The 18,818-nt window shown below is 42.5% G+C and overlaps 1 protein-coding gene across 1 annotated transcript in view; it reads right to left on the bottom strand.

Annotated features, from left to right (window-relative positions):
• EPHA5 (EPH receptor A5) overlaps positions 1-18,818 on the bottom strand; it is a 181,091-nt gene that overhangs the window by 40,219 nt on the left and 122,054 nt on the right. The window contains exons 5-7 of the mRNA XM_009273607.1: positions 11,801-11,925; positions 8,821-8,980; positions 4,661-4,763 (exon numbers count right to left, since the gene is read on the bottom strand). Of these exons, the coding sequence (XP_009271882.1) occupies positions 4,661-4,763; positions 8,821-8,980; positions 11,801-11,925 (388 nt within the window). The remainder of the gene's footprint in view (positions 1-4,660; positions 4,764-8,820; positions 8,981-11,800; positions 11,926-18,818) is intronic.

Genomic DNA, 18,818 nt, shown 5'->3' with positions numbered 1-18,818 from the left:
AAATAGGATGGGGGGGAGGTTGTAGAAAAATTCATCCATTTTGACCTTCCACATCACGGAAGGTTGCAAACGCTGGCTCAGGACCTAGGATATACACCATAATCCTTTCACCCTCTCTACTCCCTGAAAGTAACTTTTTAACAAGATGCACATATTTGTGTCCAGAAAGTAGCCCTCTGCCACCACAGGGGCTGATATTTAAAAGTCTAAATCAGCTAAGGTCAAGGTTGGATACTCTGGTGCAGAAGCCTCTAATTGCCAACACCCAGGTGGCAAGATTTGTCTTTGCTTTGTCTTTTGACGGCTAGTTCCTTGCCAGAAAGAGACTTTGTGTATATGCACGACACAGGGCGAGGGGCAGTTTTTTCTTGCTCCAAATCTTTTTTTTTTCTTGAGTTCTATAGAAAGCTCCCTCTGGTTCTTTGGAAGATCACTCGAGATGGAAAGGTCATCCATAATGGGTAGCTGGCTATAAATGCAGATGCACAGTACACTTCTCAGTTATTTTGAGTGGCTTTTGCAAACATGCTCAGCATTGACCTAATAGCATCCCCATTTCACTCTGTAAAAGTCCATGCCTTTGTTTAGTGCTACAAAGCTCAAATGCTTGGGGGATCGGAGAGACCAGCAGTCTCTTAAGACTCACCCTAAGACCCCGTCAGTTTTGCAAACAGGGCTTGGTTTGAAGGACAAAAGAGGGGGAACTGCTCTGGAGCAGTGGGTCTCCTTCCCAGGATGATGCAAACCTGGCTTCCTACCTCCGTTTGTAGGAAGAAAGGGGCTGATGCCACAATGACGACTGTAGCACCTTATTGCTCCTCGCAAGATCTTTGTGACTGGCATTGTCCGACACAGACTGTAAAACAAAAGTCTGTAATGATTTTAGATTAATATATACTTCAATTAGGAACAATGATGCCAAGCGGCATCTAATTCAAGCACTGCTAGGAAAGCAAAATTTATAGCCTTGCTCTATCTGTAAAATGCATTGCGCTTTCGAGAAGAACACATAATCCTAACAAAAGAAACATAACAACAACTCCGTGTTCTTTAATTCAATGCTTGTAGCTGGTTTAATAATAGATTTTCAATCCACTTCTCTTTTTTTGCTGAGACAACTATGGTCTGATTTAGTGAATCTCTTTGATTTGTAATCCTGATCGTTATATTATTAATATCCCTTGATGCAAAGAGTGGGATAACTTAAAAAAGTGATCAGCTATTTTGCTTGGTGGCATTTATGACCTTGGTCAGAGGACGCATTATTTACAGGAAGTTTTCCCGAGCATCTGCAAGTAAATCAGCTCTGAAATGCAGCTTAATTGTTTAGGGCAAAGTGCATTCAGTTTCAAATTCCCAGGAACCTCCAGCTTCAGACACAAAGCGCGTTTCCACAGATGGACACTGGCATGTGGAAATGCCACTGTGACTACCGTTCAGCTGACCTTTGGTTTGGGTCCAGCTGCCAACGGGAAATGCCAAGCTGTTATTTACATTTGTTCAAAAGAAGCGAGAAAACTGCAGAGATACTTGAAAGCAAAAAAGGGGAAGAGGTGTGGAAACTTCTGCCTCCAGGGACCTAGTGGAAAATAAAAAGCCTGCAGAGCCCAGCAAACTTCTGAGAACTACGACTGGGAAATTACTTTCCAAGCTGCCGAGAGCAGGAGGACATCTTCTCATTGCAGGACTGCTCTCAAGCTCCTGCTCACTTCAGCCCAGCATTTGGAGGATAGGCACAAAAAGATGCCATACAGCATCCTAGGGAGGAATATCCTAATTCTGAGGTGCCCAGGGCCTCCCAGGGAGCCTGAGAGCAGCACAAAGCCAGCAACAAGGAGCCTGTTTGCAGGAGCTGGCCAGGCTACGTCCTCACTGCTGCAGAGCAAGAGGGTTCTTCTCCTTAGCTTTGCTGCTGGGCCATACCTGCTCTCCTACATTAGCAGAAAAGATAGAGCCTGGGCTTTGCACAGCTTGCTCGGTGTGGAAAGCAGTGGTGATTTCAGCTGGAGCAACTCCTGGAGTTCAAAATGTCTGTTTTGCTAAAATCAAGTATGGGAAAGAATTAGGATAGGAAATGTAACCCACTGGAACAACATAACCACTCCAAAGACACAGGAAAGCATCTTCCAGAAACAGGTTAACAGCTTCAGAAAGGGATTATCCCACAACTCGGAATGCGTTTATCATCCCTGCAGTGTCACAGCAGGAGAGTCACTCCACGAATCGTCTCGAAATCATATCCAAGGCAAAGCAGCGTGACTGACACATTTCAGTGGTATTTCTGCTTCTTCCAAATAGAAGCAATTTTTTTGTTTTGCTTTGTTTAATTTCAAATTGGCTGTCAGCTTTCTGGGCTTCTGGGGTTTATTTTTCCATTCTCACAAGTCACTCAACACACTAGACAGACTTTAAAATTCATGGAAACTCAAAGCGGCTGAGCAGCTCTGTGGTAGCCAATTCTCTAATGATGGTGGACCCCTTGGCACTGGAGGCTTCTCCACCACCTCCAGCTGAGGGACTGGGTTCTTCCCAGTTTAGGGGAAGGGTTGAAAAGATAAAAATGGACCAAGAGCTCAGCTCCCTGTGCCTGCCCCTTCCCATACATCCATCATGGCACCATGGAGAAGCTCCTGGGAACCTGCAGCTGCCCCGGGGTCCACAGAGAGAGGTGTGACTACAAGGTAGAAGGATTAAGGCAGCAGCAGAGGCGGCAATAAAACTCTAGCCAAAGGAGACAAGGGCTTTTATAAACATGCCAAGAGTTAAAGAGCCAAGAGGAAGCACATCCTGGAAAGCCCATTAGGGCAAAGGACAGAAAGACATAACTAACAAGAATTGCTGACAAATGGCTCAGGCTTTGCAATTGCTTGCTTGGACCAGAGAAGGTAGCAGCAAAAAGGAGACCTGCAAGGGCACGTCCTCCCCAAAGGGGTCCCGAGCGCTTGCCAGCAACTGTGGGACGAGCAAGAGCTGCTGGTTACTACGCAGTTGTGATTCCTTATGGCCACAGGGGATATACGTCCCTCCACCTGCGATTCACCCCCCCCCCAGACTCCTCCTTGCAGAGGTGCGAGGCTACATCAGTAGCTTCCCTACGGCCACGCGTGCATCCTGCTGTTTGCATTGATACAAGCACGCATCCAGGGTGGGGGAGGCCAAGGTCCACATCCCCCTGCTCTGTTTGAGGAGGGATTTGATGCAAAACCTCCAGCCTTTAAGAGGAGACTTGAACTCCTGCCTACAGTGTTCAGAGCCAAGTCTTTTTGGCTACAGCTATTCTGCAGCCCCTGGTGTGAATGGCCTGTAGCCATTCACCCCCCCAGGCCGCTGCATGCTTCTCATGCAGACAGGAACATTTACTTTCCCATTTTTAAGCCCAACAAGTCACTCAAAGCAGACGACAGGAGCTCAAACGGCTGAGCTGGAAGAGACTGTCAGTCTCTGACCTTGAGTGGAGATGAGTCTGGCTTACCTTTTAAGACAGGACATAACTGTGTCCTTCCATGGATGCCTTATGCCTAGGGACAGAGCTGCTCAGCCTGGCTGGATTTCACCACGCCGCATTCACAGACTGACGCTCTACCTCCTCTGGGAAAGTAAGACCCTCAGCCAATACGTTCAGTATCAGCACAGTTACTCTGCAAGTATCTTGCAACTACTCTTAACGCTTACAATATCCTGTAATTTACAGCCACCTTGCTAGACCTGAGCTTAAGACAGACCTGTATCATGAAAGCAACAGTGGGCTGATGGGTACCTTAGAAGCATAAATGTTTACTTTGCACTGAAAACAAATTCAGCCTTATCAATAGATGCAACTCACATTGCTTTGCATGAAGGATGTTGCATTTTTTGACTACTGCCATTAAAAAATGTACTAATACATGTGTAGCATATGAAAAAAGTGCCTTCTGCACTGGCTGCTACACAAATTTAGTGCCGCAATACAAACTGATCCTGATACAAGCCAGATTTTCCTCCAATACCACAATCCCTTGTTCACCAACAAGTTCCATCAACTTCCATTAGAGTTGTCAAAGATGGTATAGCCCAGGCTTTCATCACTTGCCTATGTTTAAGCACATGAGAAGTCAATGGGATCGCTTGATGGTTTGAAGTTGAGCATCTCCCTCCTAGGGAGGACCTCTGTGTAATTTACTAGCGCGTGGGGAATACATTAGTGTCCTACACACAAAAAATGAAATCCAGACCTGACCAAAACTTGGGGCATTTGGCCATTTGGCTGAGTTTCTTCTCTTGTTCTTTGCAAGTGTTTTGCTGAAGTTAAGTTTTTTTTCTGTGAGCAAAGCCCATTGTGAACTCTGAGTGCAAACATATGGGCTTCAGGGTATTTTACATGTAATAACATGTTCTGCTTATTTTTAAAGGAATGTGAACACACTCCTGTGAGAGTCGAATAATCAGGGCCAGTCTATATGGAGATGAAAATCATTGGGAAGTGAACTACATCTGTGACTGAGCCTTTGCCATTCCTGCCTGTCCAAACAGATCAATCAGCCCACCCTTGTGCTGTTTTACAGCGCTACCGCTCAACAGCTTTGTTCACATGCTGCTTTCACGTAAATCGCGCTAATCAGCTGGTCAGATAAAAGTTATTACAAAAGTTGGAGAAGTATAAATACACAGCTTCTTCTCTTACCTTCCGCTGAGAAGGAAACCGATAACAACAGCCAGCAGAATGACTCCCACTGTTACAGACACAACAATTATAGGAATCTGGCTCTGGTCGCTGGATGCAGCCACTGCTGAGATGAGAAACAGAAAATGGAGATTAAGGTTAAAATGATAGTCAGCACTCACATGAATCTTTCTAGTGAGGCTGCCAGAGAGGTTTCAAGTCTTACCAGTTCATTTCTTCTTTTACGGTTTGTGTTTTCCCCCTTTGCTGTCTGTTTCTAGTTTGGAAAGGGAATGGGTGGAAAGAAACCAAAAACACATGCAAAACCAAGCCAAAAACCCAACAAAATCGCATCTCATCGCTGAATTCAGAAACCAAAGTGATGCAGAACGCAGCCTTTGAGTTTGCAAACTCAAGTTTGTCTTCCTGGGTTAGCTGCATTAGAAATCACACAGATAAAAGATGAAAACCCAACAGGTTCCCATTTGCAGAGAGAACATTTATGGAATGTTATTGTTAAGAGACATGAGCAAGATCTCCAAGATAAACAGCATTACCTGCGCTTCAAGAAGCTATAAACAATTAAAAACTAATTCCTTGTGGCATCTATACCACATGGCCAGAAGGTGCCCTTTGTAAAACAGGAATTTGCTAAGACATATACACTGGTTGGTCTTTTTATCAGCCAAGGGAAGCAGAAGTCTCCCAGCCCATGCCTTGTAAAGGCAGGAGACTAGTCCCATGATAAAGATGCCAGCAGAAAGGTCAGGAAAGCTGTTCGAGAACTGGGTTTTGCCACAGGTTAAATAAGAGCAGGTGAGCAAGCTCCTGCAGCCTGTAAAATGGAAATGCTAACACCACTTGTATCTTACCTGCTTTGCACTGCAGGGGAAGGAGTCCATCTCTCCCCAGGGGTTTGTATGTGGTGTTCCCCAAGCAGAAACCAAAGCCTCCTCACCCTGCCCTCTCTGCTGCCAGCTTATTTAGCTGCATATATTTAACCACCCCGGGGTACAAATATGGCTTCCTCCCCGCAAAACCAGCTCCATGGCGTAGGTGCTGCTGTTGTGCGGGGAAAAAACCTCATTATAGCTCCTACCCTCGTGCCAGCCCTGGATGAAGCTTCATCCACCCCAGGGAGCAGCAGGAATCGATTGCGCACTGAAGAAGCCTTTAACTAAATGACTGAAGTAAAAAGGGGTCCTTAGCACAGGATTAACTTTATGGAGGCTATAACTGAATATAGTCCCATATTAATTGTTAAAAGAAAAGAAAGACGAAAAGGTATGGCATTAAACATTAATCTGCAATGGGTTTCAAGTAGCTCTTCATACGGGAGTTCTCCGGCACTCAATGGCGAGCGGTGCGAACCTGCTACAGCAATGTAAATGATTTCAGAAGGATTGGCCCCAATACGCTAAATATTTAATGTTAACTGCTCCAAACCCGTGCCATCATCTAGAGATTTTATTAGCCTCACAAATTTATGGAGGCTCCTTAAGATGATGTTTTATTGCTTTCTTGACAAAATAATTAAAAAGAAAAACATTTAAAGGAGAACATTAAGCTGTGACTGGTGGTTTTTTGCACAGCTCGAGGGATGGGGAAATTAGATAAATCCTGCTGTGATCTATGGCAGCTAAAACGCCTGAATTCATAAGCCAAGCTGGGACCTTGCTGCCATTTAAAGCTGGAGGGGGACCTGCATTACCCCTCCTCGACTTGGTGATACGTTCCCACTCCCACCTGGCTGACCAGCTGGATTAGCTCACCAATCCTGCTGAAAACCAGCTTTTGGCAAGGTTAGTTTTATCAGGGCTAGATGACTCAGTGGCATTTGGAAAGGAGGACAGCAGCAAGTGGATACACCCAGCAACAGCATCCACCCAAATAAAAAACTTCTGCTGAAAAATGCAGCCCTGGCTGCATCATGGTGCTTTGCAGAATTGCACATGCAGGCAGCAGTATGTAAAAAAAAAACAACAAAATTTGGAAAAGGAGAAAAGTCCAAAACAAATTACAGCTTCCCCCCATTGCATTTCTCAGGCTGTTGTTTCACATTTCCTCCAAGTGTAATAAAAATAATTTTACAGAAACCTTGTGAACTGGAAACAAAACCTGTTGTTTGGTCCAAACGATTCTGGAGGCTGTTTTTGATTCTCACAACAGTCACTAAAAGGTTTTCATTTGTGCTTGAATCAAAATAATTTGCTTTGGCTCTAACAAGAAGTTCAGATCTGAACTCCGATGTAGCAGTGAGATTTCAATCTGTGCTTGCTTTCAGATTCTCCGGGACCTGCAGGAAAGCAGTGGGAGCCGGGTCACATTCCCGGCAGTAATATTGACCCTATATAGGGCCGTGGAAAAAAAAAAAAAATTGCTTTTTAAAAGGTTTTAAATGTCAAACAGAGCTGCATTTTGCAAGATACTGAGGCTTACATTGCATTTCAATTCTACCAAGCGTTTAAACATCTGGTTGAATCCTGCTTCAGCCAGAGCTCAAGTCCAACAGAGGAAGAGTTCCCAGCTCACAAACTGGGGACCATGCACCAGGTATTCTTCCGACTACACCGTCAGCTCCTTAGTATCAGAGAATTACCTACTCCTCTGCCTTTAAAACGCTAAAAAGCCTGGGGTGCAAGTGTGGCTAAATGACTCAAGGGGTTTAAAGTGTTTAAAGATATTACCACATGATGTCCTCAAAAAATCCTGATTAACACAGATACTTACACAATGGGCTTTACGGAAGTGCCATTATTTTTGGACCAGGATCACAGGTACCGATGGCACTGGATCAAATGTGCATATATTTCATGTATTATTTATTAATAGTCTGGAACACTATTACTCAAATGACTCTAAACTAGAAACTTTCCAACTGCAAGAAAAATTTCCTTAGTGAAATACAGAATAATTTTCGGCATAACATGATTTTGTTGCTACTTATAGGGCACGATTAATGGTTAATGCAATAAGAAATACATTAAATAGACCATTCTTATTGCATTAATGTTTGCATCGTGATGCAATTTGCACTGTATTAGTTCAATCACTGGCTCCACAGCTACATCTGCACATGTATAATGAATCCTTTAAAATCTATTATGTCTTCAAAGGTAGCATGCATTGAAAAGACAGCTTAGCATCTTCTTTTCAAAGATGATGAATTTTAAATGAACTGGAGTAACAATAATCAAAGTATTGATGAATTTAAATTTCTAAGGAAAACATACAGAAAACTGACTCTTTCCCACAGGAATGAACAGAGTATTTCCACCACAAAATTTCTCTTCCATGCAAACAGTATAAAAAAACTAATAAATGACAGTTGTACAAACTGAAATAGATAGAACATATTTTCTGAGGGAGAAAATTATCTTTGACACCTCTGCAAAAATTTGGTAATCAGGACAAAAGGAATTTCCCCACAGCTGTGCCTGAACACAGAGGAAAGAGCAGCTGAGCCTCTGCGTGCCTCGGGAGTTCACCCCACCACAGAATCTGCTCCAGAATCCAGACCTGGATGATCAGATTCATTTTAAAAAAAAAAAAATTAAAAAAAAAAATTCAAACCCCACAAATTTGTAACAGGCCAAGCAAAGTCTTGTGCCTGCAGTGCACATCTTTCCCATTTCCAATCACAAGTCAAATTCCTTTCCTTGAGGCTGTGGCATTGGCAGCCAACAGAAACCATCTTCCAACTTGACAGGAACTTACACCAAAAGATGCTAACGCTGGTACAATTCTTCCCCTTGCAGAGAGGCACCATTTCAGGGTTTTTTCCCCAGATGCAGACATGTAAGAGAGCTCAGCATCCTCTGCAGACAGACATTAAGAGGTGTGAAGGAGCAGGTCTCATCCCCTCTCTCCTCCTGAGAGGAGAGCCCTTGTCCTCTCTTGCATCAGCTCCCATAAATACAGGATTTTTCTAAGCAGGGAACGCTATGAATTTCTGGAGCCTGAAGACCTCCTGACTTCACCTCCCATCCCACCATGTGAGATGAGGAAGCAAGGACAGATGTGTTAGCCTGTCTGGTGCATGGTCATGATGTCCCTGATGTTTCCAAAGTCAAGGGATGAGGCCAGGATGAGGGGGAGCTCTCTGCAAAGGTATGGATCCCCTGACTCCTTTCTGGTAACCGTTCCAGAGATGCGGGCTGACAGTAATTAAAAGGACTTACACACTGGGCTGGTTTCAAACTCAAATCTTCGGCTGAAGCCACCGTAGCCAGCAGCTGTCCGGGCTCGGATCTGGAAGACGTAGGCCGAGCCTGGTTTCAAGCCATCTGCTGTAATTGTCGTTTCTTTGGATTTGATGATGGTGTAGCTCATCTCCTGGTCCTTTTCCCAACCCCCCCAAAAAACACAAAGTTCAAACACACAAATAGTGGCTCTCAGAGAAGACAGACTTTTAACAACCCCCAGAGCAATGTTACAAAGGATGACTGAAATATGCATTTTTGAGGATATCTTCCCCACCACCCCTGCTTCTGAAGGCCCCTTCCGCAGTATAAAATGTGAAATCTGATTTTCTCTTTTATAATCAATAACTCTAGGAGGTACGAAACAGAGCAGAGGGACTTTCCATCCATAAATGACAATACGAGGACCAAACCAGCATCTGCAGTAGGAGCAGCTTTCCATTGCTCGGGATGTACACAGCCCGGGGCAATGGAAAGGTTCATCCTGCAAAGATCAATCCCAAGGCACAGGGAAGAGGAAAAAAGTCCCATCACCTTAGAAAGGGATTTTAATTTATACCAAAACGACTTCCCAGTAATGAAATTAGGCCTAAAAGAGAATAATATATTCTACATTGTACAACTTTATGCTGGCATTTCTAGAACTACGAATTAGACCTTGGGAAGGGAATAATAAACCAAAACTCCAGGAAAATATCTAAATTTTGCATTGTTCTTCAGAAGCAATGAACTTGAAGAAAATTTACTGAAATAAATCTTCATTTATATCAGTTTCTAATGCGAAAGAGTTTCAGTTCTTTCATTAACATTTCACTCAAATGCTTGGCAGTTACTCTTAGAATTATTTACTGTAGCACAATCTAGACAAGAGCTCATAAATTAAGGACTACAAACTTGGAAACTGCTTTTTATTCACCATATCCTCTTAGATCCAAATTATTATGAGGTAAACAGGAGTTCTTAGTAATTCCCTACCAAGATTTCTGCATAGCTCTTAGGAGCTGAACTGATTTTTCTTTTTTCTTTTTAATTTAATGGGCACCTTTCCATAAACAGTAATATGCCTGAATAAGGCCCTGGGAATCTCCAAATGTAGGATTACAGATTTTTTCATTGAAGCCTGTAGCTACACAAGACTGTTTTGGAGTAATGTATATTTTTTTTTTTTCTTGTTAAGGAGCTATTTTTCTTAAAGGAATGCGATCTGACAAAACTCGATTTTCCAAAACATTTAATATAGATCATTCTTATCCCTTGGAAATGATGCTGTGAATTTACCCTTATAAAGGGCTGAAAACAGAGAGAATATAAATGACAGTAGCAACAAACGAGAAGGATTAAGGACGACATCCCAAATCTAACTCAATGACTGGTTAAAAAGCAATAAGTGAATATTAGGTCACATCTTTGCTTGTATGTCAGCCCAATTAGGTTTTCAATACACTGTTGGCTTCTGCAAACATTTAAACACTTAAGCTTTCCTATGGAAAACACTAAGCTTCGCTATCAGCCTGAAAGAAATAAGTAAGACAGCATAAACTCGGACTGGCTGTAGCTACCTCCCCGTGAAGGACTTGCACTTGAAGAACTATTTACTGAAGCTATTTGAGACTACTTCTGGACCGCAAATACAACATTTTAAGCACGCTCCCCCCCAATCTGTTTGAAAACAAAGTAAGTAAAATGAACAAATATATGGATTTTTTGGCTTTAATTATTTCCTCATTATCAAGGTTTCTAGAGGCTAATCTTCCCAGGCCACTCCACGGTAAGGATTCAATGCACCACAACAGTCGTTCAAACAAGTTAATAAAAGAATCAGTAATGGATTATTTCCAGCAATAGCATATCCTGATTCTTGCTTTGTGCTTTAATCTTTTTGAAAACCTCAGCCCTATTTAAGCCACTCACGCATCTTGTGCCCTTGCCCAAGCTCCCTCATCTGCAAAAATAATGTTGATTTTATCCTGATGCAGAAGATTTACGAAATTCTTTCCCCTGTTTGCAAGGGCTGCTTGGGCAGGTCCCTCCCATGGGTCAGAGAAAGAAGAGAGAAGGAGTTAGGACCCAGTCCTGGTCCACGTTGGGTGGTTTAACCTAGGTCATAGACAGAACTAATGGAAGATCTTCCTTAAAATAGAAATTCAACCCCCCAAAAAAGTGAATTGTGACTCAATTTCATTATTTTCCTCTTGTTTTCATGTAGAAAGCCTAGCTGTTTCAGAAAGAAAAAGAACACCCTACAATCCCAGATAAGGCAAGAAACTGCTATTCAGTCACCTCTTGCAAACCTGATTTTTGGACATCTAAGATTTCCTAAGATCTAAGGCTGCATCACTCAAAAGATGCTATTTAGACAAAGTACATTTGTTACTGTTTTCATTTAAACGGCATTAATTTTGCAGGAAGAGGACAAGCCGCTATTTGAAATGAAGACTAGGAGAGGCAAGTTTTGTAAGAAGAGAGAGTGTTTTCCATAAGACTGAGAGCAGAGCTGGAAAACCCAGGCAAACTTTTAAGCCAGGATGCCCTTCTTCATGTCAGAGCAGGTACAATCTCTCCGCAAAACCCTTCTCCTCTCGTTACATTGTGGGTGCAAAACCAAGCGAGAAACTGAAATACCAAAGGCAAGGGACAGCCTAATGTTTCCGGGAGGAGACAGACGCTTGATCCCCAATCCCTCCTATTTTTAACAAATGAGCAGGCTCTGTCTTAATGTGATAAGGCCGGAGAGGAATCTGACACGCAGATTTATTGTATTTGTTCAAGAGAAGTGGCACATTAACGGAAAACAACACCCTCATTTCAAGTCTTCCTAATCATTTACTGCAAAATCAATCGGACATTGATTTATGCATAAAATTGCTCCATTCCCTTCCATGACTCAAACAATTATAACTAAAAGAAGAGGACAGTAAAGAGAAGGTACTTGGGATGCTCAGCAATCAATCCATCACACCTTTTCAAAATATTTGATTTCGTATTCCAGGATGATGCCGTTGGGTCGATCTGGCTCCTGCCAGGAAAGGGAGATGCTATTTTTAGTTATCTTCCCTTTTTTCACACTACTGACTGGAGAAGGTGCTGCAAGACAGGAGAAAAACAGAACAGACAAAAACCATGGTTAGTAAGACGGTCTGCTCCTGCTGAAGTCAAACTTGTCAGTGCATCCTCAAACGCAAGGCGATCCTTAGCTACTGCAGATCAGCGGGGTCTGTTTTCACCTCGGTGGTATTTGCCCATTTTTAACAACTGGACTCGCACAGATTTTCAGCAGCTGAGGATCTGACCAGCATCACCCACCCAAGCAAAGTAACAACATGAACTACCATCAGCAGCTTACACATCAACCTTGTCTTTTCAAGCACTTTTCAAACCCCACACCTTGCCTTTTCAAATGTATCAGGCGGCTACATTATCAGAATTACATATTGATTACATATTGCTTTCTTTCAGCTGCTTTGAAGGTATGTATTTTTCAGAAGACCTTAGGTTACGTGGGCTCCTTAACTATTTATTTTTTGGCTTGTGCAGTAGTTAAAGCCTAGGCATCTTTCAGCCCCCTCCTTTCAGAAGCAAGGAACGGCGTAGCAAGGCCATTACAACCTTTATAATTCAATTGCTCTCCATAAATATCGCTGGGGTATTACAGCTCACATAGTGATGCTAATTCCTTGCAAATGGCAACTGTAAAGATTTTAATGATGATCACGGTTCAGAAGTTCGCGCCATGCTTGGGGAAGCCGCAGCATGAAAGCAGCTATACCAGCTCTGCTTATTATTTTAAGATGCAGCCCTGAAAGGTTATCTGCCCTCTGCAGCACACATGTGCATCAGAAAGAGGCTTGATCCTTTGTTTTCAGTCCGATATCCGCAGAGACTTTTCAAGTTGTGGTTGTTACCACCCCTGCCAGCTCCCTAGCAAAAGCTACTATGGGCAATGCAACCTTAACACCCCAGGTATTTCATGCCAGAGGTTAGGAAACACCACTGAGTGAAAAGAAAAGGGGACGGGAGAAATTCATAGTCTCTAATCTACAGGGCCAAGAGCAGCTTCTCCAGAGGAAAAGACAGCCCACGCCTGGCCGAGGGCCTTCGACTCACGCTCCAGACAGGCCAGCTCTCAGCAAGGATTACAGAGGGGCTGAGGAGACCCATGGCAAAGACCTTTGTGGCCATATGGGGAACTGAGTGCAAAGAGCAGTAGCAAATGACATTTTATCTTCCAAAATGTATTTGGAACTATAAAAAAAAAAAAAAAAAAAAAAGACACTTCCTATATGCAGGACTAACTAATTACCACAATACTAAAAAAACCCAACCCATTAAGTAAAATAAAGACAACAAACAAATTAATAGTGCCAGGTCTGATCTTCAGCCAAAAAGAGTAAGGGAAGAGCTCCAGACAATTATCCCTGGACTGAAAGCTAGCAGCGAGCCTTCTCTTTTAAAGCAAGCTCCCACATCTCAGTCTCTTTTCAGCCCCAGTTTTTCTCACTCCTGTTTACTAATCTCTCTCCCACTTGGCTCTTGGAGGATCCTGAAAGGTGTTGGTCATTTCCATATTGTTTTCTGTCTGGCATCAAGCTACACAGACAACGCTCGCTTTTTAGCTGTGCATCCACCACTGTGCTCACAACTGCTCCACTGAGCAAGTAAAAACCACCTTGATTTGAATGATGATCATGTTATTTATGTAGGCACCACACGGTGATCACCAACAATTTTTCATCTGCAAAAGTCACCTTACCCTCGGCTGATGTCCTCCACAATTTTTTGGGCTATGTGAAGGCAAATAACAACCTAGACAGCTGCTAATCTGGTATAGAACTTTCCATTAATTAATCCAGGTGCCTAAATATGTGATGTGCCTGCATGTGCAGAGCAAGTTGAGTTGTGCATGTGAGATATACGGTCCGTGCACATGTGTATGGTCAGATGTGTTAGCCCAGAGAAGACACAGCGAGTAGTGAACTCTGTCAAAATAGGATGAACTTCCATTCTAATGCAAAGGGAGCTACATGGATTTCAGAGGCATCAGAAAACAAGTCTCACTGTGGGGTGGTGGTGCCAAATAACACGCGATTCTACAACCCAAGTTAAATAGACAATACTGATCACATCTTATCATGAGCTACTCGGATGCTACATATAGGGGATGGAGACACCAAAATACTCAGAAAAAGGGACCTGTGCCCCTCTGGGACCGTCCTCCAATGCCCCCAAATCCCTGCAACACCTATCCCAGGCTTGCAGAGCTGCAGCAGAGGTCTGGCAGGATGGAGAAAGTCAGAGCTGAGCACTAAACCTTTTTAAACTCCTATTAGCAAAAGCAAACTTGAGAAGTGCAGTGAGGGGAGACCTCAGCTCTCCCTGGTATTGAATGCCTCTCAGGAAGGTGAAAACCATGCAATTCTCAGTGTCAAGATCGCCTGACCAAATCATGGACTTTTCATCCACTTTATTGAGGTTTCCTGAGGTGTTTATAGGACCGAGGCTCACAAGTGCTTTAAAAACAAGAGAACAATGCAAGAGCTCCTGAACTCTGCTGCAAAATCCTTCCCCGGGAGGTTCAGGGGAGTTTAGCTCTCCTTCACGTGCATCAGCAAGGTACAACACAAAATGCACCACCAGCCATCCAAACTCCCAAGTGCCTGTCAACCTCCCTACTCCCCTAAAACAGAGCATCTTCTTTAAAAAGCAGTGTGTAAAAAGCTTTGCTAGTTAACAGCTTCATGGACTTAAATATCTGTCGTGCAAGTCTCGAACACGTTCAGTCGTGGCTCTGCATAATGCTCTGCTCTACCGGGAAAAGGAGGGAAGATAAGAAAATGAGTAACCCAACTCTCAAAGTAAATTAGAAAAGGAGTAACTGTATCCTTTTTGAATCTCCTTCAAAAGAAGCGTTAAAGTGTAACTGTGAGATAAAGGCCAATTAAGTAAATTCAATAAATCCCAGTGGTGCTGGGATGATACAGCAACTACTCTGCATCCTCAGCGCACAGAGATTACAATGCTCTGAACTGAAGGAAGGTATAAGTATTTTAGAGTTTTCTTTGTCAAACAAAATGTAATCCAATCTAGGCAAGCAGACAAAGTCTGCAATCATTCCATCTTAAAAGCCTGCAACTGGATACTGTGCTATATGATCTCAGGAAAATAAAAGGATTACTTGAGACTTGCTTTTCAAAGGTCACTGCTTCTGCAAGGGCAGCATCCTTTTAATAGAAAGAAGCCAAGCCACGGAGCACTTCCATTTGGAGTACAACATGTAAAAAAACAAATTCACGTAGGAGTCAAGACATATAAAGCTGCAATCTCCCATGTTTCTTATGTAAGCAGGCAGAAGTCTTGTTCAAATCCCTGCCTTGACACTACAAAGGGTGGACGTACATCGTGATTTGTTCACATGTTGCTTTACAGGTAATCTGCACATATGCACTAATTTCTCAGCAAGACACTCAAAATCAGAGGGATATTACATCATTTATGTTTATGTTTGCCATTCATGAAACCAGCCATGTCTGTGATGAAAGCAAACAGAAGATGTAACAAGGTGTGAAATTGCTAATGTACATTTTTGCTTTACTGAGACCAAAATTAATCAGGGAGCAAATAAAAGCACAGAAAACTGATTCTATCTTTTTTTTGTTCTGTTTCACATTTCTGAAGAAGAATAAGGGGACATAGCAAATAAATAAATGAAAGTTTCTGCAGAAGATGCATCATTAGTCACATGTGAATAACTACAGGAGATGATTTCATGAGGAATAGACTTTTTAGGACATTCTTCCTCTGCAACCTTTGATAATGACATTAGCACTGAATTAGCCATCTAGGCACCAAACCCAGTATTTACGACATACTGTGCTGTGTTCCACTAACGTCTAATATACAATGATGCTTAGTGGAATAAAATGTTAATTATATTTTAAGAGAAACTAATGTTATCAGGTGAATGACCACTGCACCAAGATAAAACAAATAATCCAGTTTCTACATCTCATGGTCTATCTAATGCTCTCTCCAGCCCAATTACTTTTGCCTTGGTATTTTTCACTCTGGCAGAAACAACAGCTAATGGCTCCCCATCTCACCCTTAGCCCCATAGCCAGTAAAGTTTTCCGCTTCTGATAAAAAAAAAACCAACTAGCTCCCTTCACCCTTGGTGCAAAAACCAAGTCACCAGCCCAGAACCTTCAATCCAGCTTTAACTTCTGCCGGGACAGATCCTCACTTGGAGCAACGCTGAGTAGCCCAGGAAGAGATGTTGATTTACACGGGCAAAGGGGCTGGCACCTCTCCTTCCTGTGGCTCTCCAGGTATCTGGGCTTCAGGTCCCTTTCCAAAGCCAACTAAGGCATCAAAGAGGAAGATCCTGCTGTTACCATCTCTGTCCTGGCTGTTGTTATAGACATCGCCTTTTATAGACATCTATGCAATGGATTTTCATGCGTTTGCAATTTCTTTTACGATGATTACATTCTTGTATGTGCAAACGTTTGGGATCCAACACTTCAGACCTCGCAACACACCTTGGGGTTCCTCCCTCCATGTGATGCCATGTTTCTTTCGCAGTCTGAATTTATGCCAGAAGATTTAAAAGTCAAGTTCATGCTTGTGATTAAATCAATACCTTCACCTGTCACCATATAACCAAATAGTTAGTTATGCTATCATTAATGCACTTATAAAGCCAGGTTTAACTGAAGAAAATGAAACCTGTATCAGAAGAGTAACCACAAGACAAGTAATTCTGCTTCCACTTCAAAAGCCTGGTATACTGCAATTTTTCACTCAGTTTCTAATTAATGACATTATTGAATTTTTTTTCTCAGGCCTTTGGTGACTTCAGAGTTTGGAGCAAGACCTGCATTATTTACCGAGTCACACTAAAGGCATATGAAATTGCAGGCAGCTTCAAGCAGTAGATTCATTTTAAACAAGATACGTACATTAGTTAAAACAGAAACACTGTTTTGAAGAAAAAAAAAAGACTTCACTGTATTATCTCTTTGCATTTCTGTATAGAAACGATACACTTCTAGAAAAGCTCAACACCCAATGGCTCCCCTAAGGGTACTTTTACTGAGGATTATTATACGTGGGTCAGAACTTAGTGTTTAAGTCATGATTTGACTTTTGTGCTGCAATTTTTAATATCCCGAAGTGTACACCAGTTTCCCTGACAGTGGGTTTCAAAACTGTTTGTCCCTTGAGGACAACTAGTTGCAAACCATGCCTGGCTAGTTAGGCAAACAGGTTGGACCTCAATTTGCAGGTGCTTGTAAGTGCTTCTGAAAACAGTCCAGGGAGTGAAAGGTCCTTGGACTACGTAGCATTAAATGCCGTTTCAATTTTACCTGACATCTTACATGGGATTTCAATGATGCACAGGCCCTAAATAGTGCAAGGGGGTAAATTTTAGCCCTGGGATTAAATCCAAACACCTCGCCAAATACGAGCCCAGTCCTAAAACATGGTTCATATATGGAGATTATCTTCTTTCAAATGATTTTTCAAGGTATCTCTTGAGTAGATGGGGACTTCAAACTGGTCATTTTCACACATCGAATATCAAAACAAGAACACAATCTTCAAATTTCCTTGGCAACGAATATATAGTGTTTCTTCACATCTTCTAGCTCCCACGACGAACACCTGAGGTAAATGCCAGGTCTTAGACCAACTGACAGTCTCTGTTACCCACCTCCATTTTGAATGCCTTCGAAACCTGAGATGCCTCGATGTGTGCCTTGAAATGAAAAGAGGTCACACAAGAGAGAGGAACCCAGTTCAAGCACTCAGTGGCCCCGACAGAAGGCAGGGCCCCATTTTTGTAACATGAGTCCATGTCTAACCCAAGCAACCAGATTTATCTCATATGAAAAGGGGTGATCTTTCAGGTGGTTCCCACCCCAGTCCCTAAAAGTTTTAATGCAGCTCCTTGAGCTTGACAGCAGGACATGACTTGAAGCCCCAAACCTGGTCACAGAGCTAAGGTGCTCCCAGAGCTTGCTGCCTCCCAGCTGGACACAGCGTTGGGTTTGTGCAAGGTAGAACCCAAACTGCTGCCTTTTCTCTTGGAGAAACTGTTATTTCTTTGACAAAGCTTTTCTCAGATAATTTCTCTCTAGACTTCTAATCCTTGGACCTAAGATACCAGAAAAGTACCTTTGCTAAAGGCAAAGAGAGCAGGATGGATGCTGTGGTTTTGTGGACACTACTAACCCGATGCTTTTAATTACCAGCAGCCCCACTACAGAGAAGTGCTCATGGTTGGAAGATACAAAACAGAAAAAAACCTTCAATTCATACTCACATTAAAGAGATAACAGAAGTAATCTGCATGCAATTTGCATTAGCACAGGAATAATGGTTAATCTCTTACTTCTGATCTGTGTAACAGCTCAGGAGATATGCCTGGTTGAGACTGGGACTGCAATGCACCAGTGTGGTCTAAGGCTTCAAGATTTACTGTGCCCCAATACCCTGTTCTTGCTGTAATTCCACTGCACTAGCACAACTTGGGGGAAGGAGGGGTGTGTGCATGCTAAATTCACCTAATTCAAGGCCGTCTTTTCTATGAGCATCTCCTGGAGGAGGTTGCAAGGAGAGAAACAGCAAAGAAAAAAACCAAGGGAAACTAAGTATCTTCTGTTTAACAGCGACTAGCTAACATCAACTGATCCACCCATAAGGATCTATTGCTTCTTGCTGCAAATCTTTTGATGAACACTCCATGATATTTAGCTGCTACTATAAAATGGTATTAAAAGAACAAATAGCAAGAGAGCAGTATTACTGCGTGTACAAAATCACTACTCAAATCCTCATTACATTAACTTGTGTTACAAAAATGTATCTATAAAATGTATTTGTTATTAAGACTAATTACTGATTATTGATGCATAAGTTATAAAAACAGTAAATGCATAGCTTTAAAGCATTTGTATGCAGTCTTTTCCTCTTAATCA

The sequence above is a fragment of the Aptenodytes forsteri genome, unplaced genomic scaffold (genome assembly GCF_000699145.1).
Source record: "Aptenodytes forsteri isolate BGI_AS27 unplaced genomic scaffold, ASM69914v1 Scaffold93, whole genome shotgun sequence".
In the NCBI taxonomy this organism is placed as follows: Eukaryota; Metazoa; Chordata; class Aves; order Sphenisciformes; family Spheniscidae; genus Aptenodytes; species Aptenodytes forsteri.
This window is presented reverse-complemented; position numbering and strand designations above follow the sequence as displayed.